Consider the following 24,804-nt stretch of genomic DNA (forward strand, 5'->3'; position numbering starts at 1 on the left):
CAGCCTTTTTTGACTCTCCAGCTCTCATACAAATACCATTGTTAAATGACAGTAAAGAGCATTGAAATAAACCTAAAATAAATCACCAGTCAGACTAGCCAATACTGATGGCTGATTGAAAAAAAAAAAGAATATGTTCAGAGTGCTTCGTCTTAGTCAAGGTTTGTTATGTTTCAGAACCTACTTTTTGAGGACAGTTCCGATGATGCTGAGATCAAGCTGGTGGATTTTGGGTTTGCTCGCCTTAAGAAGCCAGATCAACCATTACAAACCCCATGTTTCACCCTTCATTATGCCGCCCCAGAAGTGCTCAAACAAACCTCTGTTATCAAAGATGGTTATGATGAGTCCTGTGATCTCTGGAGTTTAGGAGTGATTATGGTAAACCTGTGAATGATTGCTAACAAAGGAGCATTTAATATTGCCAACAAAGGAGCATTTTATATTGCTAACAAAGGAGCATTTTATATTGCTAACAAAGGAGCATTTTATATTACTAACAAAGGAGCAATTTATATTCTGCATTAGATGTCTACTCTCATCATAAAGTAAAAAAATATGAAGTTTTCTTCTTTGCTTCATTAAAAGAAAGACAACTAATAATTTAACCACAGTTATTTCGGAGGAATCGTAGAAACAGTATCAGCACAAAAAATTCAGTGAGTCCAGATCAAGGGTTGCCAGCAACCTGCTCAAATTTCTCCACCAGAATTCTGGTAGTGGTCGTATAAGTGGAATATTCTAGAGTATGGTGTAAAACACCTATCAAATAAATAAACCAAAAGTAATATTTTTATGATGGTTATTTGTTTCTATAAATGTGCTTTTTGTTTGGCAGATTGTTACATAAGTTACGTTGAAAAATAGATAACATAATTACTACATTTGCTGATCTGCGTTTACAATAAATAATGATGTGCTTAGTAATGTATCTCTGACAACTTTGTAAAACAGGCGATAGATAAAAATGAATGTCTTATGTTTCAGCATTTCTATTGATGGTTTGGAGACTGCATTTCTGTCTCATTCTGTCCAAATAGGATGTCGTTGTCCTTCTACTTAGGATATATCTTAGTTTTAGTATACATGGATGAAGAGTCATCTCACTGAACTGTGCTCTGAGAAAAAAAGATATGTGTTATTGGGTCTGATTTTTGAATAAATTTTCATTTTCTCTTGTTTTCAGTATACTATGCTATCAGGAAAAGCTCCCTTCCAGATCAGTGGAAAAACTGACAGTGCTACCTCCATCATGCAGCGTATAAAGGGAGGCGAGTTTGAGTTCAAAGGTCAGGAATGGGATGCTGTGTCACAGTCGGCCAAGAAGCTTATCAGAGGTACAGTTGTGTTCAGAGCATTGAGGAAGATTTGTTAGAATCACCATGATTTGGTCACTGCTGATGAAGGAACTCATGAAGGAAAGTTCATGTACTTCAGAAGAATAGCAATAAAAAACAATGACCATTTCAGTGTGCTGCAGCTATTGATGGCTTGTTTACCTGAAATCTCCCTATGAGTATATCAAATTGTAACTATAAAAAGAATGTTCGTTTCAGTGGACTGGTGCTATGGATTGCTGATGTACTTGAAGGTACATCAGAATGTAGAAACATTCTGCTGTAATGTTGTCGATATGGTCATTTTACTCTGTCTGCTACATGAAGACAATGATATGATATGTCTGAAATACTGTTGAAAGTGACCTCAATCTGTCAAACAAACAAACTAAACAAACCTTGCCTTGATTTTCTCAGTTTTCGTACTAACTCGTATTTTGTGAATATATTAAGTACCAGCCTGTTAACTCCCTATGAGGGTCCTCTTGGGCTGATTTACCCGTATATAAGAGAGTTGTTGTGTCCTTGACCAATGGGGTATTCATTTACCACGGATTTGTCTGAGTTTCAAGTTGGGAAATTTTTCACAAACACATAAACTATGAGTCTAACCTGTCAACCTTGGGATAAGTGAAATATACTTCGAGTATGTCTGGTGAAATTTAAGAATATGTTTTAAGCTGCATTTTGTTGTGAAATTTTATTTGTACATATACATTGACAAAGTGATTGACAAATGTTCAGATTATAAATTCTGCAATTGTGTGATGTCTTGTCCTCTTGTAATTATAGGGCTATTGACTGTGGATCCCAAACAGAGATTTACCATGAAGGATCTTCAACACAACGAGTGGCTGTCTGGCAGCAACACTCAGATCTTCTCTGCCACACCTCTGATGACTCCAGGAATTCTCAGTGCCTGTAGTAACTCTGTGCAGGTTCAGCTCCAGGCGACAATGAACGCTTTCCACAAGGCTACCAAGGAGGGGTTTCGCCTTCAGGATGTGGCCAAAGCGCCTCTTGCTCAGAGACGCAAAATGAAAAAGAGCTCCACCGAAGCACGGAGTAGTTCAAGTGACAGTACAAATTCTCACGGTTCAGGCGGTTCCCTGACGCAGTCTCCTATGCGTCAGTCCCAGTCCCCCATGCGACAGTCCCCAGTAAGAAACCTCTCCAACACATCGCACTGCTCCGCCAGCAGTACGGGCTTTGTGCCAGGCCGCGTCCCTACGCCCAACAGTAGCACTCAGCTGCAGGAGAACTCCGGAGTGTTCAGTTACAGAGACGCACGCATTGCCTCCATGCTTCTGTCTGTGAACACAGGTCCGGAATACGGGGGCAATGAAGGCACTGTGCAGCCGCCTCCGGCGCACACTGGCACTAAACGTAAGCTGAGTCTCGAGTCCACTACAAGCACGGACGAGGAAGACTGTATCATCATTGGAGATGAGGATGAGGACTCTAATAGTGAGGAAGATCAGCAGTCTGTACCTACGGATCTCTCCATGCCGTCTGCATCAAAGAGATCTAGGACTGAAACTATTGTCATAGACTGATTAAGGGGAAAATAATGCACTGACATTTCAAAGCTCATATCGTTTTCTTGAAGAGTCTGTTTTCACCAAACTGTCAGCACCTTTTGTCCAAGACCGAAACTTCAGTCACAAACTAATAAAGGGCAGATAACTCCAGGGAGCTTAACCTTGTTGATTTGAGCAGTCTGTTCCTGCAGATCTGTCCCATGCCTTCTGCCTTGAAGAAACCCAGGATTCACTCCCCTACCCTCCACCCGACTACTAAATAAGGGGCAGATAACCTATGGAGAGACATTGTACATAGCTAGTGTCATCAAATTCATTGCTGACACTGAGTGAAAAGAAAGTTCCACCTCAGGGTTAGACAACCATGTCTAGTGAAGTGAGTGAGTAAGAGCCAGGCATGTCCATGGTAATGCTCATTATTGATCACTTCACGTGTGTAGCTCTCATTTTCCTGACAAAAGTGCCTACTTAAAGTGCCTATTGTTGGAGGTGTCTATCTTCCCGATGTGTCCAGTGGCTTAGCAAAGCACTGGCGTACGTCTGTCAATGCTAGTCCAGGCCTTTACATTAATGGGGTGTGATCCGTGTTTATGACATAGGTCAACAGCCCATAGGCCACTGTTAATTAATTGCTTGTTTCTCTTGAAGCTGTACATCTAAAATTTGAGAGCAAATAATTAAAAATAAATGTGAGATTGAAAAGTGGATTTTTCTTGGAATTTACAGTCATTTTGTTTCGATAAATGAAACATAATTAATAATTATAGAAGCGTATTGGCTTTCTCCTAAACAAGATGATGAGAAACTAACTGTTAAATAACAGAGTCCTTACAGTTGTAGGTTTTGGAATATTTTTAGGGTATTTAAAATATGTCTCCAGGTTGTTATTTTTACCTGTATGATATTGTCCACTTTTGACTTGACATCAAGGTGTATTGAGGATATGTTCATATGCATGTTTTCTTGTACAGAACTTCTAGAATTGTTATCCTAGATCATATTAATGCTTATGCTTTACAGCGCTGCAGTCCTACTCTAGATGCAATCTTAAAGCATTGTAATTGTCATGGGGAACAGCACTTGCATTATTCATTTGATGTTTTATGACTTTTTTTTCATGATGAATACACTCACAACCGTGTATGTGCAATTGTCTGTATTGAGGACGTTAATCTTCCGTGTTGAATGTTGTGCACGTACAAAAGCAACCATCAGAAGGGTGAAATCATTTTTTTATTGTTCCATAAATGATTGTTATTATTTATGGGTTAAATTAATGCCTGCTTTGATGAATATTATGGATTTTAATAAATTTGTGCATGCATTTTCCCCCCTTAATTAAAAAAGTTACTGTGTATCTTGTTAATACCTTGACACAGGAGAAAGGTAAACTGTACTTTGTCTGAACAGAAAGTCACCAATAGTGTTTAACAGAATTATAACTAAGCATGAGTGTGGTGTTTTTGAGTACAATGCTTTCTTGAAGCAGCACATGTAGTAACATTGTTATTATTGATTGGCCTGCCAAGTTCAGGATGCTTTAGGAAACACGGGTTCATTTGTATCACCGCTGTGTGTGGCAAGTGTAATTGATTATCTCCCTTTGTTGATGTACGACAATACACCAGATGACCTGTATGAAGAGAGGATTTTAGTTTCTGCTCAATATTTCTGTCTTGATGGTTTGGAGGTATATGTGATAATTCGTAAAACTGTTGGTGGAGTGTGATTGGGTGTTAACATTTTTGAATGTAAAGCGAGTTGGTGATGTCAAGTGAAATGATAATCTTGTTCAGCTCACTCATATCTGCCGACGCTTTTTGTCCTTATACACGTATATTTAGCCCAGAGTGGATTTGAAAAGATGAATGTATGTGGTTTGGAAGAATGGAAGGCCTGATGTATGTCTTGTATATACTACATGTTGTTCAGCGCTGTGATATCTACTGTTGATCTCTCCTTACATAGCACTGAGAAAACTTTCTATGTATCTTCAACTCTGTGATTCAGGCCATAATTTAAATTCACCTTGCAACACAGGATATATAATATGAAGATCAATCAGGCAAGCAATGTCTTCCGGCATTCTTTGTTCCGATTTTGTTGCTGGTCACAGGTCTAGATCCTCGGTTGTTGTTTTGTAGCCCATGCTATGTTACAGTGGTTGTTAATAAAGTGTGGTGCTAGTTTTGCTGTGATGAGAGCAAATATGGAACTAGTAAGTGGTTATCTGGCAGCTTGTATTTGGGACATTCTATTTTTATAGATATGAACTCTTTAAGCATTTCAAAATTTACCACCGTGCATAATGTAATTCAGGACATAGCTTTTCATTAAAAATGGCCGACTCTAATATTTCATGGTCTCTTCCTGAATAGTTTTGTACTAGTTTTAATGACGCACAGTTTTGACAATTTTTCCTCATGCATACATAAATGTTCGATCAATAATACTATACTATACTGTATAGTACTGAACTATAATAATGTCCTTGGAGAATAGGACCCTGATAGTGCCCTAGCGTGTTTGTTTCCGTCATATCCTTAATCTACTGAATCTCAATGTTCTCTAACATTTTGCTGCAAAATAATTGATGTTTGGTCAGATTTTAAATCTGTAATGTGTATTTTTCTTTTAGTCAGTTAAGGCAACATTTAAGTCAGTCCCATGTGATATTAACAGATATGACATAATTGATGTAGACTTTTAATCCTGCTGAATGACATCAGGAGAAAATCCTGTATTGATTTGACTCAGAGTATGATAAGGGTTTGAAGAGAATTCAGATTTCGGGTTTTGCAGTCTTTCTTTACAGAAGGTTTACATGATAAGCATACACCAGTTGAGGGTTTTGTGGTATTTTTTGTTACCAGTGAAGTATCACAAGATATTTGAACTTCTTGTCTTAATCTACATGTATGAAGTAATATTAAGCTCTATGTCACTCTCTCAGTGAGATGGTCTGTCAAATTTTTGATATTGGTACCCATCTTGTTAACATGCACCATTCACTTAGTGAGGGGCTTGAGTGCAAGACGTGATCATCTTGATGTTAACTTCGATGTCAAATAGCATGATGTCAGAGTACAAACTAGTGTGAATTTGTACTTGCATTGTAGGAACACTCTGAGGTTGTATTTGCTGTTTGCCCCTTTGTATGGCCTTAATGCACTGTATCACATATGCCATATTTTCATTTCCTTATTCATGTGTATGTATGCAACATGGGAATTTGCTAGTCATATTCTGGTGTACAGACCCCGTGAAATTTGTAATCGGTCCACTTATGTATCCGGTAGATATTATAATGGATACACTAACAATGAATGCCTGTCTTTTTTTATTTTTTTCTCTGTTTTGTACATGCTTTGAGTTGCATGTACATATATACATGCCTAATGTATTGTGAATGATTTCAGACAGCAGCGTTATAAGAGACTTTTAAGCCTTTTTATTTTCTTTTTTCTTTGGCCGAGAATCAACCACTGTCATTTTTGGCCACACGTCCACACTGCTCACAGTGGGTGTTTCAGTGACTGCAATTGTGAAGCACACTTCCATACTTACAGTTGGGGTGAAATTTTTCAGAGAGGCACACAGCCTTAAAACACCTTGTCTCCACAGATAAAAATTAGACCAGTATCGTGCGACAAATTAAAACTACATTGAAGGTCAAAGTAAATGTACAACATTTAACATTTATCGGGCTAAAACTTACATTAAATAAAAAGAAAATTCAGCTTAAAATCAAGCGTGTTTGTACAAAGACTGAAAGACTGATCTTATCGTTGGAAATAATTAACTGCCTACTTGTACCAAGTTGATTAAGATTTATATGATGATTTAATTGTAACACATTAATAACTTGAAACTGATACAAGCTGAGTCAGGCATAGTCCCATGAGGATTTTGGATGAAGTCAAAATTTAAAATAAACTTTAATTTTTGTTGCCTAAGAATTTCAAACTGTTTGATACAGTTATCTCATTCAACAGATGTATTTCCCAGTTTTAACTCCTGCGGTCCATATGAAACTGCAAATGTTGAATGGAGTCAAAACAGACTTTTTGGAATTGTGGCCAAATGTAGGCTTATGATCAGATTTGAATATAGAGTTCGTGTGTTAAAGCAAGCCATAAAATTTCTATACATCAGATCAAACATGCTTCATCCCATTTTTCCATGAAAGTGCTTCATTCCAATCTTTTAAGGTACAGTATTACATGTGATATCTTATACATTTATCACTGTTTATCTCGGTGGGCAAGTGTTTTACATCACCTTTTAGAAACCTAAGTAGAAGACCAAGAATTAAACATGAAACCATTTTGTAGCTCAGTATTTTAGCATTTATTATATTATGAGTTACAAAATGGCCTATTTCCTGGGATTTTCACTAATTTTTTTTTTTTTTTTCACAATTTTGTCCTTTCATTGGTTGGAAAATTATTTGTGCATATTGATACCTTACCTGTGACTAGGGTATTTCTGCTGCTGTTTTTTGTTGATCTGAGAGCTCAAGCAAAAATAATCCTTGCTTTTTCTGTCTGAAAGCTACATTCGGTCTGTTGTTTTTGTCGAGAAAAGATGTGTGGATGTTACCATAGTGTGTAGTGTAGTAGGATATGGTTAAGGGAGATGTAGTGTGGATGGAGTATGTGTTGCTTATAATATTGTTGTAATGTATTTGGAGAAAAGCTAGTTCTTTTTTGCAAGAGTTAAATTTTTAGAAATTTTAAAAATTTCATAAGATGATTTTTCATTTTATTTTCCTAGTCATTTTCTTTGCTAACTGTTGTGCTTTTGTTTTAAACCTATCTTACTGTTGTGTCCATGACCAAACCGAAAGAGGCGCTAAGAGTAGTTGATACATTTGAAACAGATTTCTGATCCGTAGTGTTCTGCAATAGGGATTCATTTTTACAAGACATTGTTCATGGAATGTGGATCTTTCACTTATTTGTTGTATGTTATTTAATATGATACATATTCAATGCTTTTCCACAATTTTAAATATCATTCTGGGGCCTGTCAGATATTAATCACTTATGATTCTCTTTTTCTTGTTTTTTTTTTTTTTTATCTGAAGAAAGATTTCTTGCTTTTAGCAACTGTTATTGTGGAAATTAACCATGAATTTTTAGACATTTTATTAGTGTTCAATCTATATGTCCTGTACAGACAAGATTATTAGGCAATTCTACTGTGTGTGTATAGATTATGAACATTGAAATGTTTACCGGAGATTTGAGAGACATTTCCACATGATGGAATTTGAGGTTGTAGGGATGTTGGGAGTTGTGAGTTTGTAGCCAAAGCCACATTTATTATGGTGCAGTTTGTAGCATCCACTTTCCAAATTAGACATGTTGAGTAAGGGAATAAAGGAGGAACTTAAAATAGACTTATTATGTAAGTGAAGTAATAATTCATGCATAAATTGTTGTGTGAAATGCATGGCTTGAAGAGACTAGACTTTCTGCATAGGTTGACTATGGTCATACTAAACAGAACAATAATCAGACACAGTATCTAGCATCCACATTGTCATCACTTTATGTGCCTGACGTGGGGCTGCATGGACATAGACATGGTGGACCCTGATTCAGTGTTGTACGGACAGGTTGCTCATATTGCTTTTTACTGTGTAATCTGATGTTTGCATATTCTTAAATCTGTGAGGTTATTCTGAACTGTTATCAACACTGCCTAACTCCTTGGAAGTGGAGGAATATTTTGTGGTTAAAAGTTACAGTCATCTGGTTACATTTTGCCTCTGGATTTTTATGCACACAATGCAAATTTAAATCTGTTTGTAAATATACAGTGAATTTTCTTATTTATTCCTTGCTAAAAAAATTCTCTTTAATAATTATAATATTGACACTTTACCCTTAAACATTCATAGTTCTATACATAGTGAGTATATATTTAAAGTTACATATTAATGTATATAAATGTAATGATTCTATATATATATATATACATATATATATCTATCCTATGTGAAAAGCCACCTTGTTCCCAGGTACTTGCCATGTTGGATTTGCACATTGAAGTGGAATAAAGGGAAATTTAACTGAAATTCTCTGTTACATGGGTTTGTTTTATTTCTTTATTTGTGAGAACCAGCCATGGATTGGCCTTGGATAATGTGCTTCTTCACAATGTCAACGGTTCTTTTTGGGGTTTCTTTGCCTGTACTTAATACTGCAGCTAGCTAGTTCGCCCTAGTTGGTTAGTGCGCTAGCTCAGCGTAATGACCCAGGAGTCTCTCGCCAATGCGGTCGATGTGAGTTCAAGTCAGACTCATGCTGGCTGTATGTGGGAAGGTCTGACAGCAACCTGCAGATGGTCGTGGGTTTCCGCCGGGCTGTGCCCGGTTTCCTCCCACCATAATGCTTGCGGCCGTCGTATAAGTGAAATAGTTCATGAGAAAACACCAATCAAAGTTACAGCTTTCTCTTTAAAGATCTTAAGTGTGACCCGAGCCAGGATTGAACCTGGATCTGCCATCCCCCAAAGCAGACGCTGTATGAACTGAGTCATAGGGGCCGGTGATACGATCTGAAAAAAAGACAAATGATTCAAATGTTGGGTTTTGGCAGTGGTTATGGACACACCTTCAAACATAAAGCTGCTTCAGAATTCAGCCTACAATTTCAATGCAGAGGCTGATCCTTGGCTTCTTGGGACTGGAATTAAATAGGCAACCTACATGTATTATATTTCCTCACAAATACTGGGACAAGTTTGCAACCTTCTCCAACAGTATTTAGAACAGAAGCGGTATTTTAGCAATTCATCAATCATGATGCATTGATGTAAAGCAAATAATGATTAAGAAAAGTTTCCCTTTCCCTTTCCTTTTTTCCAGTTAGTGTGTAATCACTGCATGCCATGCACAAAACAAACTATTGGATATACCTTGCAAGTGTACATATTGTAACGCTTAAGGTCCGTTTCCGCTTTTTGGACAGCAAGAGTGATTCTTTTGGTATAAACCAAGATGTCAGCCCCCATGAAAGAGAAGACGTGTTTGATATACAATTCAGTGAGAAAACCATTTATGCCGTATGGCTGTATTATATTCGGAATAATTGCGGTCTAACTGTAGTTTGTTAGTTTGTTTGTTATACTTTGTTTGTCTTAGTCTTAGCACATTTGGTATAGCCGCACTTGTCAGTCCTGTCTAGGTTTGCCCGGTTTGATCATAGAACAACAACAACACATGTATGACATAATTGCATAAGAACTTTTATTTGGCTGTGAAAAATCATAGGGGTATATATGTATTGTGTGCATTCTCACTCAAGTAAGACAAAATACATTAGAGTTTGAACGTTGCTTTTCCCTTTAGATAGCATTATCTGTTTTCTTCAGTTTTGCATGGTCTCCAGGCTATGATGATGTAGAGACCCCAATTTGGGCATAGCAACCATCAGACGCCAGACTAGGGATCGACCATCTGCAGCCATTTCTCTGGTTTGCATTGAAAAATTCATAGCTAGAATGAGAAGGGCCATGAGTCAAAGATACACTCCTCAAAAAAGTAACAGACTACAGAGGGTGATACTGATAATAATATGTTAATTGTGAGAACATCACTTTTATCATAGTGGGATGTTACCTGTAACAACCAGGTGTGCAGTTGAGAGGTGGGAAAGATTCTGTTCATGCTCTTATTATATTATTATGTTTGTGAACAAGCTTAGGGCTTTATATTTCTGTCAAGAGGCTGGAGTGATTGAAAAAGGTATTGTACATCAGTTTTCTGTTATTACGAAATCATCATGACAAAAAGTTATATGCTATGTTTTGTACTGGTTTCACTTTTTAGGGGCCATGATTTCCCGAAAAACTCATCTACTTGCTCCCTCAGTCTTTAGACTGCTGGGTCACTCACACCCCACCCCAAGTCTCTGTGTAATGAGATGGTTAGGCTGTGGACCTTTAACGCAGCCTAAGCCTGCCTGTGTTTATGACACCAACCTGAACTGTACATCACTGCAGACAGTCCCTGGGTATGTCCAGATGTTTCACAGGGCCAGTACACTGCATGTTGCAAAACCTAAAAATACAAAGAGGAAGCTGGTAAGTCACCTTGACTTATATTGTGCGACATTGTTTTCAGATTCTGGAGATCCAAATGTTAAAAGTTATCAAATTGTAGTACATATTTTGCCTAAAGTTTAGCATTTTTCAAGTGATACACTTTGCTTGACTGATTAATTTATCCACCTTACAGGGCCACTTAAGAGATTTTGTGAAGTTTGACTGAATCTTTATCAGCATGGGCATCAAAAGTATCACTTTAGGCATTTATATGCCTCTCAGATTGTATTTTTCGCAGAAACCTTTTGGTGAAATACATGTAGACAAAACTTGATTCACTCTTTATGATGTGGGCTGATGATATCACATACAAATCTGTGCTATTTTTTGGATAATTAAGTAGAATCTGCATCTTGACTTTACTTGGAGTTACAATCAGAAAGTTGGCCAGTTACATGTACATAAATATACAGGGTGTCCCAGAAGTCGCGGATCATCCAGGTTGAGGTTGAATGCTTGAGCTACAGAGTGGTGTGTTGCCCCTTCTCTTCCAAACATAAAAACCAATTCAACTCTTTCTTGTACAGTTAGTTTATTAGCCATAATTAACTCTGAAAGAGAGAAAAAAATTTAAAATCAATATTAAATCTGAAACACAGAAAAAAAAATGAAACTCAGGATGGTGCATGACTTCTGGGACACCCTGTATATCTTGCCACCAGTATGTGAAGTTGAATTGAACTGTTTTCCTGTGATCTTATTTTCTGAACTATCTTGGTCTTTTTTCAGATCAAACCTATCCGCGTGAACCCTAAGTCCCTGAAGGTTAAGCCCCAGAGTCGTGTTGTGATGATATCAGACAGGATGACAGTTGCTGAGTTAGCAGACGCCATGGGGAAAGATACAGGTTTGTACAGCATGTTTATGACAGTGGTTATACAAAGGTGTGATGACTTCAGCTGCAACAATTGCTACCTGTGTTACCTGGTAAAGTGTCACTTAAAAGTGTTTTTGTTTGCCACCAAAACAGCTTATCAATATTCATTTTTTGTATGGGGTTTGAGTATGTAGCTATGTTCATTTTAGTAAGTTTGTCACACATGGCATTTTCACTGAAGGTGCACTTTTAGTTGTCTTTATAGACTTTTTGAGAGGATTTCATTTGAGTTTAAGTGGGTGCTTTTATGAAATATATAATCATATTTATTTTTACAGATCATGTGTTTGAGGCATTGATGTTTGTGGAAGATGGGGATAGATTTGAGTATGAGGATTCAGGTAAGGCTTACTCTCTGTGTGCTTCATTTACTGTTACATGATGTATGGCCTTATTAAGAATGTAATAATATTGTTGCTTGTGGCTTTGACCCCATTAATCATAATCTAAAATGAGTTCATGTGTCCAGTGGCTGTCACATCCTACAAAAAGTTGATGTCATCTTGTCATCTTCTGGCCCCTACTAAAATGAATGGCTCCTATTAAAAGATAGGATGTGCAAAATCTGACCGATACGCAAACTGACTAACAGCACAACTTTATAGAGTATAATGCTTCGGAATACTTAGGCTAAGTCAATTTTGTTTTGACATGTATCTGAATGTATGGTCTATATCTCCCTTAATCTCTTTCTTTTTTTTTTCTTCTGTGTTCCACAGATGTTAAGTACCCCATTTTAACATCTACATGTAATGCTGTGTTTGACGCTGATCTCGCTTATTGTCATGTTACATGAAAAAACCCTGTCATGGAAGCCTTTTCTGCGTTAAGTAATGTACATTCAAGCTATGTAATCTATGGTGAATGACCTAAAACTTTGCTGATGACTAAGTTGCACATTTTGCTAGATTACGAAGGTCTGATTGATCTTAGAAAAGTCTTATATGGAAGATGTTATTCATTCCTGCTATGAGGATTTGCGTGCAAATTGGTAATGTACATGTAGTACTCTGATATTACTAAAGAACACTTCTCTTCGTGGGCCTGAGTCGCCATTGCGCAGGGAAAGGTACACCATTTACAGCATTTTCACATCACTATGCCATTTATTGTTTGAATGAATGAATGAATGAATGAGTGAATGACTATGGCTTAAAGCTACATTATGTTTGAAGTACATGTATTGTTGATACAGCATTAAACCAAATACATTCATTTAGTTGGCACAAATCTCCTTGCTGAGTAGAGCGCCCGCTTCAGGGGCGGTAGATCCAGGGTCAGTCCTGCGTCGAATCACACCCAAGACCTTAATAGAGGAAATTGTAACTTCCTCACTTGACGTTCAGCATTAAGGGGATAGTGCAATGATTGGTTGACCTGTATCATTATGAAGGCTCAGGCGGGTTGGCTTACTTGCCTTCTGTAAGTCATCTCAGTGAAGCAGCACTAGATAAAACAGCGGTGGAAAACCGCCCTGCAACAAGGAGGCACATTACATGCAGTCTAAGGATTCCTTTGTCGTCATATGACTGAAAAATTGTTAACTACAACCCCAGGTACTCACACACTCTCCTTGCTGAGGATGTGTAAGAAGCAGTCATGCAATTGTTATACACATGCATGTATTATGAGTAAATAAAGTATAAATAATAAAAGTAAAAAAATAAAAAAAATAATACTGTGGCTAATATCGAATATTTGAGTTATATTCACATATTTTTAAATATACTTTGTGATTGTTATGTTTGTCCTGAGAAAGTGACTGTTACCATGGTTTGTTTGTAGTGATCAACAGTTTGAATATTATCCAAGAAGTTGTGAGGAAGTCTGGGTTTAGATTTGAATTGAAAAGCAAAAAGCAAGTAAAACAAGAAGAAAACAAGGATGTTGTAAGACAGTAAGTGCAGTGGTTATTGATTTACATTATTTCTTCAAATTTTTGGCACATCTGGTCTGCTCATTTTAGCCAATATATATGTAATTGGAGCAGGAATATAGAGTTTTTTTTTTCTTACATGGTTAGGCCATCTAATTAACAACATACTCATATCTTTACTTTTCGAAAATGCTGGCAAAGAGAGGTAATATTCCACTTTCAACACTACTAATATCTGTCCCCAAAATTAGAAGAATTAGGATAAGGAGATGTGTGTTATTATCCAGTGTGAATAATAAGTGTATATTACATGTAATGCACTGAACTGTTTGCTACTTCATGTTTAATTACTCAAGAAAATGTTATCTCATATGATGGGTAAAATCTGTATGCCTTTTCTTGAAATCATTTGGAACAAATCTTACCTGTGTTGCTTAGAAGACTAACTTTCATATAACATGAAATTAACTGTGGTCTAATATGAAGCGTTATATGATATCCACATCTGTTTACTTTGCCACATCTTTTGGGGAATTTGTTACTTTTCTGCAGCTAAAGTTCATATTATTGATGTGTGGAATTGCTGATAACATGATTCTTATTTTAGGCCTCCACCTGATGCATCTGTGCTAGTCAAGCGTCCCCCAGTGGTGACAATTATGGGACATGTAGACCACGGAAAGACAACTCTGTTGGATTACCTCCGACAGTCCAGGGTTGTTGATCAGGAATTTGGTGGTATTACACAACACATTGGAGCTTTTCGAGGTAGATCTAAGTATTTCCTGTGGTATTTTGTAGCATATGAAATGTAAGAGCTAGATAACTACCACTTATCCAATTAGATCCAGACATTTTGTATTGGAGTACAAAGATATTTATTCCAACCAGATCTCTTATTTCCAAGATACTATTTTTTCAGTGAAAATTTGTAGTGAGTAATAATATTTTTTTAAATCAGATGGAAATAGCATAGTGTAAAAACCTTAGGCAAGAAGTGAACACAGTGGTAAGAATTTCAACCAGTGGTATGTTGAATAAGATATACAGGTAGGTGTTTTATTAACACAAGTGCTGATATTGGATCATAACGTTGAAAATTTGCTTTTACCTGTCTAAACATCGGTGGAGGATCATCTGTGATATGAGTATGGGAAGTTCTGATTTAAAAAATATGCTTACCGGGATGTAATGTTGTTTTCAAACCACAGTAAAACTACAATCTGGAGAATCCATAACATTTCTTGACACTCCGGGTCACGCAGCCTTTACAGCGATGAGGTCACGAGGGGCAAAGGTCACGGACATTGTAGTCCTGGTGGTGGCTGCTGATGACGGAGTAATGGAGCAAACCATTGAGTCCATACAAATGGCACAGGATGCCGGGGGTAAGGTCTTCTAGATTAAATGAACAAGAGTGCATTTTGGAATTTGTTTCTGTATTAAAATATTTCAGTCGTATTTTATGCCACACGAGAGTCATTTTCACTTGTTTGGAGCAGCTTGTACTTGATAATATGATATTGAGTGGTGTGTAAGACAAAATGACACATCTTCCCATGTACAACATGAAACATGAAAATTTTCTGACTACAAAAATTGTCAAACTAACTTGTATCCTCTTTGTTCATGCGATATTGGTTACATCGGTGGCAAACTTGGTCACTCAGTCAATCAGGGGAGCCTAACATGCAGTACTATTTAAGCATTGATATTTTTACTGATTCAACATGTGTGAAGTACATATGTATATCTTATTTCTCAGAGAATAACAAATTAGCGATATTTCAGAGATGTTGTTTCATGGTGTCTCATTATGTTACAGTTTCCATTATTGTGGCTATAAACAAGATTGACAAGCCAGAAGCTGACTTGGTTAGTAAGATTTGATTCCTCTGTGGAGCATAATAATCTGTAGCCTTGCAGGTGTTATTGTATAACCGTAATTTCAAAATTTTGGAATGTAAAGTGCCAACATAAATAATGGCATAATTTGAAGTATTCATATATCTCAGTATTGAAAAGCAGATAGCCGATATTTATCTGTGTGGATGGGATATTTTTGTGGCTGTATGGGAAATTTTCACGCTGAAATTTGAAACTTGCAGTTTTCGCAAGAAAAGAATATCTCAGCATTTTTTTCTTCTGTGTTTTTCTCTTCTTCCAAGATAGCTGATATTCACACTTAGATGATGGCAACAAATCAAGGTCTTTCTTAATACTGATCCAGTAGGTGTAATTCTGTGGTTGAATAGATCATAACATTTGTTTTCGTGTTTACCATCTGTAGGAGAGAACTAAGCAGGGTTTGATAGCTCATGGCATCATGCTGGAAGAGGTGGGAGGAGATGTTCAGGTTGTGCCAATATCAGCGCTTAAGGTTTGTGGCAGAATTCCAACAAATATTTCTCCTAATCTTTAATGAACAATGCAGAAGGCAAGCTGGAAAATATAACTGCAGATGATTGAGCAGAGATTTTCTCGTTTCCTAATTATTATAGTCTTTGTAGTGTTATTTTCACGCTCTATGACTTAATGGCTGTTGCAGTCAACATTCCCTTAAGTGACATTATGGATCTGGAACAAGATTCCTTTTGTACTGATTTGAAGAGTTAAACATTGTTTTGCTGTAGGTTCATATTTGCTACCATAAAGAGTTCATTTATTGCATTCTATGTCTTTGTTGTGATGTTATTTGAAGGGAACAAATGTATCTGAACTACAAGAGGCTATTATAACTCAAGCTGAGCTGATGGAGTTGAAAGGCGATCTCATTGGTCTGGTGGAGGGGAGTGTGGTAGAGTCCAAAACTGATCCAGGAAGGGGGTGAGCATCTTAAACAAGCTTGATATTTTCTAACAGTTGTTTATACCATAACATAATAGGCATCCAGTGACCTTTAATTGTGATCCTTTTGTTTGGCATATTTGTATTGAATTGTGAGATGAAAATTAAGCAGTCTTCTTGTGGACACTTTGTAGGAAACTGACAACTGCAATAATTCAGAGAGGAACATTGAAGAAAGGCAGTTACCTGGTGGCTGGAACTGCCTGGGCTAAGGTAAGACATTTTATTTTGTAACAAATTTTTGTAATGACAAAATTATACGAAATGTATATCAGAAAGAATCTTTTATGTTATCAACCTTTTCAGCTGCCTCTGCAACCAATATTTCGAAACCTTTTGTGAGAACTGTGAGATGTAGAGAAATAATTTGCACTGTTTTATGAAGCTTGCATCTTGAAAGATGCAAACAGGTCACTTTTAGCATCATTTACGTAATAATTGTATGCATACATTCCACAGAAGAAAGTGCTTTAGTTATTGAAAATGTTGAAGATTTACAGTACTTGTACTAGAGATGAATGTATATTTGAAAATTTACTAACAACAAGAAATAACCGAAATAACTTTAATATATAAAAATATTAGTTTAATAATAACCAAATTACCCATTTCATGAATATTCATTTAGTAGCATTTAGTAATTGATGATAATAAAATGCAATTTTTTTTTGTAAAAATGCCCAATTTGTGGTTAAAAATCATCAATATCTGGAACCTAAGAACCTAGTTTAACTTGCCTCATTTGGTTATTTTGTTCATAAATTTTGCTTTTCTCTACAGGTTAATTGCCATTAAAACCATTTATATACAGAATTAAGTTTAATTTTTGGGTAAAATTGGTTTCATTAGGTGAGGGGAATGTTTGATGACCAAGGACAGCCGGTGAAAGAAGCGCCACCCAGCACAGCAGTGGAGATGATTGGCTGGAAAGATTTGCCTTCAGCAGGGGAAGAAATATTCCAAGTAGAGACAGAGGTAAGATTTAGATTTAAGTAATAAATGAATATTTCAGGCAGAGACAGAGGTAAGATTTCATTTTTCATGTTTAAGGATTATACCAGGTATAGGCTGAAAATGAGATTTAATTTATCATGTTGAAGAAATATTTTTTGTTAAGAGTTATTTAAGATTTCTTAAATAAAGAGATAAATAAATTTTCCGTGCAAATATTGAGTTAAGATTCTGTTCCATGATTAAGAAATATTCCATTGAAAGACCAAGATAAAAGTATTTCCATGATTAAGTAATGTTCAAGACAAAAGATTAAGGTAACATTTATTACTTTGATAAAGATACATTCCATGTGAAGATTTTTTGCCAAAATTAGTAAATATTCCAGGGAAAGATTTTTTTTCCATAAGTAAGACGTAGAGTAAGAAAAGTTATGGTAGAGGTAAGAGTTACATGTATTTCCAAGATTAAGAGAACTTTTACAGAGATCAGATTTAAGCTCATGATTTGGTTCACCCTGTGAGTGGTCATGGGTTTCCTCCCACCATAAGGCTGACCACTGTCTTATAAAATGAAATGTCCTTGAGGACAGCATGAAAGACGGTACTGTATTATTTAAAATCATGCACATTTTTTTCACCTGTAAAAACATCTCATTTGGTGATAGCTAAACAGTTTCATTGTTGTCTGACAAACATGAGTCAAAAATTTGTGGCACTTCATTTTGATTAAATGTAATCATAAAAGAAAAACAATTTCCCACTGTTTTAATTTGATTTTTGAGGCAAAACTACATTGGTCATATTGGTCAGTTTCAGGGCTTCACAAAAATATACTTTTATCAGTCATCACAGAATAATGCCTTCAGAATATGAATATATGAAAAGGTTGAAGAATTACAGTTCTAGTATTTTAGTATGAATATGAAATAAATTGTTTTTTGATGAAACCGGTATCTTTATATTAAAATGCTTTGTGACACAAACATTCATGTAGATGCACCAGCATTTGATTTTTATTAAGAATTTTGATTTGCATTATACTACATTAACCTTCTCATTTTAAATTTCTCTTTGATTGTGACCAGCAAAGAGTTAAGGAAATCATTGCGTGGCGAAAGAACCAGGAAGTGTTAAAGAAGGTAGAGGAAGACTCTGTGATCATAGCTGACAAACGTGAAGAGCATGAAAAGACGTACAAACAGATGTTAGTGAAGAAGTTTGAGATGGGGTACAGAAAATTGAAAAGGAAGGGGCCAAGAGAAAAGGAAATAGCTATTGGAGATGGAACCCCACAACTCTCTGTTGTTGTTAAAGGTGAGGAGAATTTAAGATTATTTATAAATTTGACTGATAAATGTGTAATGCTGTGCCAAGAATTTCTTGTATACAGTGGTCTGTGGTCAGCTTTTTCAATGGATAACTTGGAGGAAATCCTTGCCTTCCCCAGTCGTAGGAGTGAGTGATTTGAGCCTGTCATGTCGTGACTTGACTTGAGCCTGTGACCTTGATTTGAATAGAAATCAAGTGATTTTAAATATTTAAACAAGAGTAAAACCAGTGGATATTAATATTGTGTTTTTTAGACCTTCAGCTAGAAATTTTTGTTTTCACCACTTTCTTCCTTTGACTGTTCATAGCTGATGTTGACGGTTCACTGGAAGCCATTTTGGATACCATGGATACCTATAATTCTGTGAAATGTGAATTAGATCTGGTTCATTATGGTGTTGGAAATATCACAGAGACTGATGTAGAGCTGGCCGAATCATTTAATGGTGCGTGAGCTTGTTTTGCTTCTTTATGTTTTTTTTTCTGCATTAAAACCATCATTCTGTGAACATTAGATTGTACTGTTTTGAACTATGAAGAACCTGGTTTATACTGACCAGTATAATTAGCTCGCCTTACGAAGTAAGGGGAGGTAATGTGAGAGGGGGATCAGATGCTGTCGGTGGATGTCCAGTTTGGTTTTCAGTTTTTGACCAATCCTAGTGTTGCAGTGGGTACCTATAGTACACAGATAGCTAATCATTTGCAGCAATTTGCATATCAAAGACTGAGGAAGTCTTTTACCTCAAAGCTCATCATTTTGCTAAGCTATTCACAGGCAGTTGAATCCCATAGTACATTGGTTGCCAAGTGCCGTTCGCGATTTGCATATCAAAGTCCTCTGTGGTAAAGTTGTGCACTAACTCCCCACCAGTTTACCACCACACTGATTTACAGTTCCATAACATATGAAGTCATTTCTCCGCTATCTATATGCTTTAGATAAACAGTGGTAATTGTGACAATTTAATAATTTTGGTCTTTCTTGTTGATTTAATGGCAAGATCTTGGCACAACATAATTAGAACATATTAGTAATACCTGTGTATGACGTGTCAATCATTTTACTTTTTTTTTGATTTAGAGGTCAATATTCTAATGTATCACATGACTTGAACATTATGCAGTTTTATAAACTGCTCAATCAGACAGTCTATCGGTATTCTCTGAATACCTGGTTTTATTTATTGCTTGATTCTTACAAGATGACACGAAACAATCGCCAGTATTTTGCAAAAGAATAGAAATGATTAAAGTTAAATTTTTTATAAACACAATGAAAAAACAAAGAATGCAGTGGACATTTGGAAAAAAAACTCCATAACATTTGACATATTCTGATCTGGTCGGCAGTGTTCATCTTTGGATAGTCAGCCGATAAACCTGTTTTGCTTTAGTAATAAACATCTTTCAGCTTCAATGCTTGTTTGTCAGTTACGCGTTTTCAAAGTGTTTGGAGAATATATTTCAACGAAAAAAAAGGAAAAAAAAAAAAGAATGCCCCAAGACAGCTGAAGGTTAGAGCACCTACCTTGTATGCAAGAACCCCAGGTTTAATTCTGAGTCAGGTCATATCGAAAACTTAAATTTTTGCAATCTTGGTACTTTTTCCTGGCTTAGGGCTACATAACCTTGATAGGCCATGGACAACCTGCTGTCAGTATACTATGGCTGGATTTGGCATTATGTCTGGTATCTTCAGCATGGCATTGCAGTGAGGCAGCACTATTAACGTATGGGTACTGGGACTGCTACAAGGAAATATTGTTGTAATATGACCAAAATAATATCCAGAGTTTAACCCCATATTAACAAACAAACAAAAACATCAGATTTGACTACATTTCTAAGCATTGCATTTTCACTTGTCAATAACTACATGTTTTTATTAACAAAAATGCATTAAATATTAAAGAATTTTCGTTTTCAAGAATAATTTTATTTTAAATCCCTTTGTTTTCAGGATTCATCTATGGTTTTAATGTCACGGTCCCACAGTCCATTGCATCCTTGGCCAAATCAAAGAGGGTGTCAATAAAACTCCACAATGTCATCTATAAACTGTTTGACAACTTGATAGAGGATCTAAGTTCTCAACTGCCATTAGCAACTAGAGAAGATGTTACAGGTTAGACCTGAGAGCTCTCATTCACAACTTCTTTTTTCCCTGACAATCAGCTCTATCAGACACTGGCGCTGTGGTTGTCATTGTTGTTGGAGATGTTATCCTTGTTTCTTTATCATGGGCTACAGTTTCAAAATGCATGTTTATTGCATCCTATGGTCGCCCATCAGCCATTTTTTCTTGTTACTTATACTTATTTAGTTGATTGGTGTTTTATGTCACATTGAAGAATATTTCACTTATGAATAGGCCTAAGTCTTAAAAGTCTTAAAAGAGTGGAGGAAGCCAAGTAGAGCACAGGGTAAATGACTGCTCACTGACAAATCTCCTGATGTAAAGCCACTGGAATCCAAAATTTGGACCTTTATTTCGTGGTCAGAAAGACAAAATGTGAAAGTTACAATTCTGTCAACTTATAGGTGATTATTTCTAAGAATAAGTTAAAATTGAAACATTTGTTGGTGTATTAAAGCCAAAGTAACTCTGGCATTGCTGTGAGTAAAACTTTTATCCAAGTGTAAATGACTTTTTGGGTGTGCTTTCTATGCCAGTGTATCAAATGACATTTTCATGCTTTTTGCTTCTCAAACAGCAGACATTTATTGAGAGAAAGTTTTAGGAAAATGGTCCTTGGACCTAGAATTTTTGTTTTACTCTTCAAGTTTTTCTTCGGGCTGCCATTGGAAAAATTGACAGCCCTAATTGCTGTTCTTTCATTTATAATTAACTTAGTACAAAAGTATATTAATTTATTTGAGGTGGATTAGTTTGTCTTTGTCTTTATTTTTGTTTATAGGAATGTATGAAAAGTATGTTCCTTATGATACATTGGGATTTGCTCCCCATAACGGGCCTGATTGTAATTTTTTTTTCTGAATTCTTATTTCTTTGACTGTCCTCAGGGGAGGCAAATCTGTTGCAGGTGTTTAAAGTGACGGAAGGGAAGAAGAAAGTCACAGTTGCTGGGTGCAGATGTACTAAAGGGTCTCTGAACAAGAGGAAGAAATTCCGGATTGTCAGAGGCGTAGATATTGTCTATGAAGGTAATATTGGCTGGATTGACAAAGCGGTGAACAGACTGAAACATGCATGTAAATTCCTTCCCCTGATATTTCACAGTCTCAGTTCTTTTTTCTCAGCACTGCATGTTTCTTATTTGGGAGTGAAATTTTATGGACACTGTGAGATCTCATTTACCTAAATAATCAGACAGGGGCTGCCATGGCCGCGGTAGTTAGTGCAAAAGTGCGTTGCAGTGACCCAGAAGCCTCGCACAAATGCAGCAAGTTCAGCCCACGACAGCATTCTCACCAATGTGATTGGTGTGAGTTAGGTTGTGGGTTTCACCCTGGCCTTTGCTTGGTTTCCTTCAACTAGTGCCTATGCATAGGGGAAAAATATTTTGAGTGCGGTGTAAAACACCAGTCCAGTCAAATAAGTAATATGTCAGTGTCAGACATACTTTTGAGGCATCTGAAGTGATTTCAGTGTGATATTAAGCCCAAAGAAAAAATACAAATTTTTTTGTATCTGCCATTAACTTTGATTTATTTATAGGTGTGGCTTTATCTCTAAAACATCATAAGAAAGAAGTGGATACAGTCAAGACAGATGTGGAATGTGGGATCCGTTTTGATGAGTTGTCAATTGATATAAAACCTGGAGACCAGGTCGTGTGTTATGATTTGGAACATCTGGAACAATCAATTGACTGGAGACCAAACTTTTGATGATATCCTTATCTAGGCAGATCCTACCTGTGATAACTGGAAATTTAAAAAAATTATTTTAATTATTATTTATAATAAATACGTTTGAAATACAAGTCTGTGTAAGCTGATCTGACTGAAGTTAATGATTTGTATTGGTTTTGTTGTGAAATATTGCTTTGGGATTTCAGGTTTTTTTTTTCACTAGTGTGATTTTAATATTCACTTTAGAGTGAAACCCGTGTAAGGATCATGTTAAAATTTGTTAAAAGTTAACGGTGAAAATGTTGTGTGATACCAAAATTTTGTTATAATCATGAAAATCTGGGTGTTGTAATTATCAAACATACATATATGTTTAAATTTGAGCACACTCATATTTAAAGTTTATATATACAAAACTGTGAGTCATGTGATGGTATGAACTTCATTCTTGGAGATTTTGTTTTGTGTACATATTTGTATGTTTGTTAATAAGAATATACAGTCTTTGTACAGTCCTTATTTCTTGTTAATTTGGGGGTGTCCGTGGCTCAGTTAATTAGCATACTAGCGCAACGTAATGACCCAGTAGCCTCTCACCAAAGCTGTCGCTATGAGTTCGTCCAGCTCGTGCTGGCTTCCTCTCCAGCCGTATGTGGGAAGGTCTGCCAGCAACCTGTGGATGGTTGTGGGTTTCCCCGGGCTGTGCCCGGTTTCCACCCACCATAATGCCGGCCACCATCGTATAAGTGAAATTCTCTTGAGTACGGCGTAAAACACCTATCAAAAAAATAAATAAATAAATTGTTAATTTGTTTGGCTTGTATTGAATAAAGGTATGTAACAATAGTCTTACAGTTAAGAGCTATGCAGCATGTACAGAAAACATGCTGACCTCCTTGTTTGGCTCTTAATTGTTTTTTATTCCAGAGAACATTTTCGTTCAACTTGAACTCATTCTGTTTTATCAGAAATTTTATTTCTGATAATTTGCTAACAGTGCAAAATGTACTTTGTAACTCTTTTTTTTATGCTTGTGACAATAAATGTGCTATACTGTGAACTAAATCAGATGCTGTTGACATTAATAATGATCTTAAAGGCATGTAACTGAATGAGATTTTTGTGTTACGAGTCCCTTTCTAACCCACAATTAAATATACATGTATAGACTACTTTCCTTCCCTTTGCTAACCACTGCGCTCTATTGTGACACATTGCTGGCTTCCTCTCTGGCTGTGCGTGGGAATGTTTCCCCTGGGCTCTGCCCATTTCTCCTCCTCTATAGTGCTGTCTGCTGTCATATAAGTGAAATATTCTGGAGTACAGCATAAAACACCAATCAAATAAATAAATAAAATAGTGACTCAGCTTAGAACACTGATGTGAGGTGATCAGTAGGGTTATGTTTACTTCACCTCCTTAATGACACTTTTGACCAGTCTTGGCAGCTTTCACAAAGAGACTGTCAGCATTTAACCAATCACATGTGCCCGTACAAAAGAGCGAACTATTCCTTTGGGCATTTGTCTGCTTTAAGTTTTAAATGCAGGATCTCTTATGTATTGCTGTGGTTGGGTAGAGTGACGACTGACTGTATTTAACCAAAACTTTAATATTTTTTTTTTCAAGCGATTGATTTATTGATTGAATGATTCCTTAATCTTATAGGGTTGTTTGGCATCAAAGACATTGCTCTTATGGCATAAATCAGCTCCTGTTGATTGATATGTGGATATCTACATGTACCAGGTGGTTTGTTTGGTATCTGGCAAAGTGACACAATTTCGCCAGGTTATACGGATTTCCTCCACCCATATATCACCATTCATGACATGACATCACTGCTACTATATGGCATAAAATCGAAGTTAAGTGAACTAGTTATTGTGTGAATGTTAACAAAAAAAAAAAAGCAAAATATTTCATTTTTCTGTTTTGCTAGAATTTATTGATTTGACTGGTGTTTATGCCGTACTCAAGAATATGGAGCATTGTGATGGGGGGAAACCGAGCAGGACTCAAGGGAAAACCACAACCATCTGCTTGTTGCCTACAGACCTTCCCATGTGCGACAGAACAGGAAACCAGAAGGAGCTGGACTTGGTTCCTG

The 24,804-nt window shown here is 36.4% G+C and overlaps 2 protein-coding genes across 3 annotated transcripts in view; both read left to right on the forward strand.

Moving 5' to 3' along the window:
• Nucleotides 1–8,797, forward strand: part of LOC135466457 (ribosomal protein S6 kinase alpha-5-like) — a 34,793-nt gene extending 25,996 nt beyond the window's left edge. The window contains 3 exon segments of the mRNA XM_064743938.1: nucleotides 178–381; nucleotides 1,187–1,337; nucleotides 2,130–8,797. Coding sequence (XP_064600008.1) covers nucleotides 178–381; nucleotides 1,187–1,337; nucleotides 2,130–2,893 — 1,119 coding nt within the window. The 3' untranslated portion in view covers nucleotides 2,894–8,797.
• Nucleotides 8,798–9,826: 1,029 nt separating this feature from the next.
• Nucleotides 9,827–23,605, forward strand: LOC135466558 (translation initiation factor IF-2, mitochondrial-like). Of its 2 annotated transcripts, XM_064744108.1 has the most exons (17): nucleotides 9,827–9,932; nucleotides 10,719–10,972; nucleotides 11,723–11,840; nucleotides 12,149–12,211; nucleotides 13,656–13,767; nucleotides 14,354–14,514; nucleotides 14,958–15,134; nucleotides 15,572–15,621; nucleotides 16,037–16,126; nucleotides 16,448–16,572; nucleotides 16,728–16,806; nucleotides 17,443–17,568; nucleotides 18,632–18,860; nucleotides 19,184–19,321; nucleotides 20,839–21,003; nucleotides 21,903–22,043; nucleotides 22,558–23,605. In XM_064744108.1, exons 2-17 carry the CDS (start codon nucleotides 10,724–10,726, stop codon nucleotides 22,728–22,730), a joined length of 2,196 nt encoding a protein of 731 aa, XP_064600178.1. In that variant the 5' UTR covers nucleotides 9,827–9,932; nucleotides 10,719–10,723; the 3' UTR covers nucleotides 22,731–23,605. The 2 variants fall into 2 exon arrangements, with proteins under 2 accessions (XP_064600178.1, XP_064600179.1); XM_064744109.1 differs by lacking the exon at nucleotides 9,827–9,932 and having other exon boundaries at nucleotides 10,885–10,902.
• Nucleotides 23,606–24,804: the final 1,199 nt, after the last annotated feature.

Source organism: Liolophura sinensis, chromosome 6 (assembly GCF_032854445.1).
Source record: "Liolophura sinensis isolate JHLJ2023 chromosome 6, CUHK_Ljap_v2, whole genome shotgun sequence".
Lineage (NCBI taxonomy): Eukaryota > Metazoa > Mollusca > Polyplacophora > Chitonida > Chitonidae > Liolophura > Liolophura sinensis.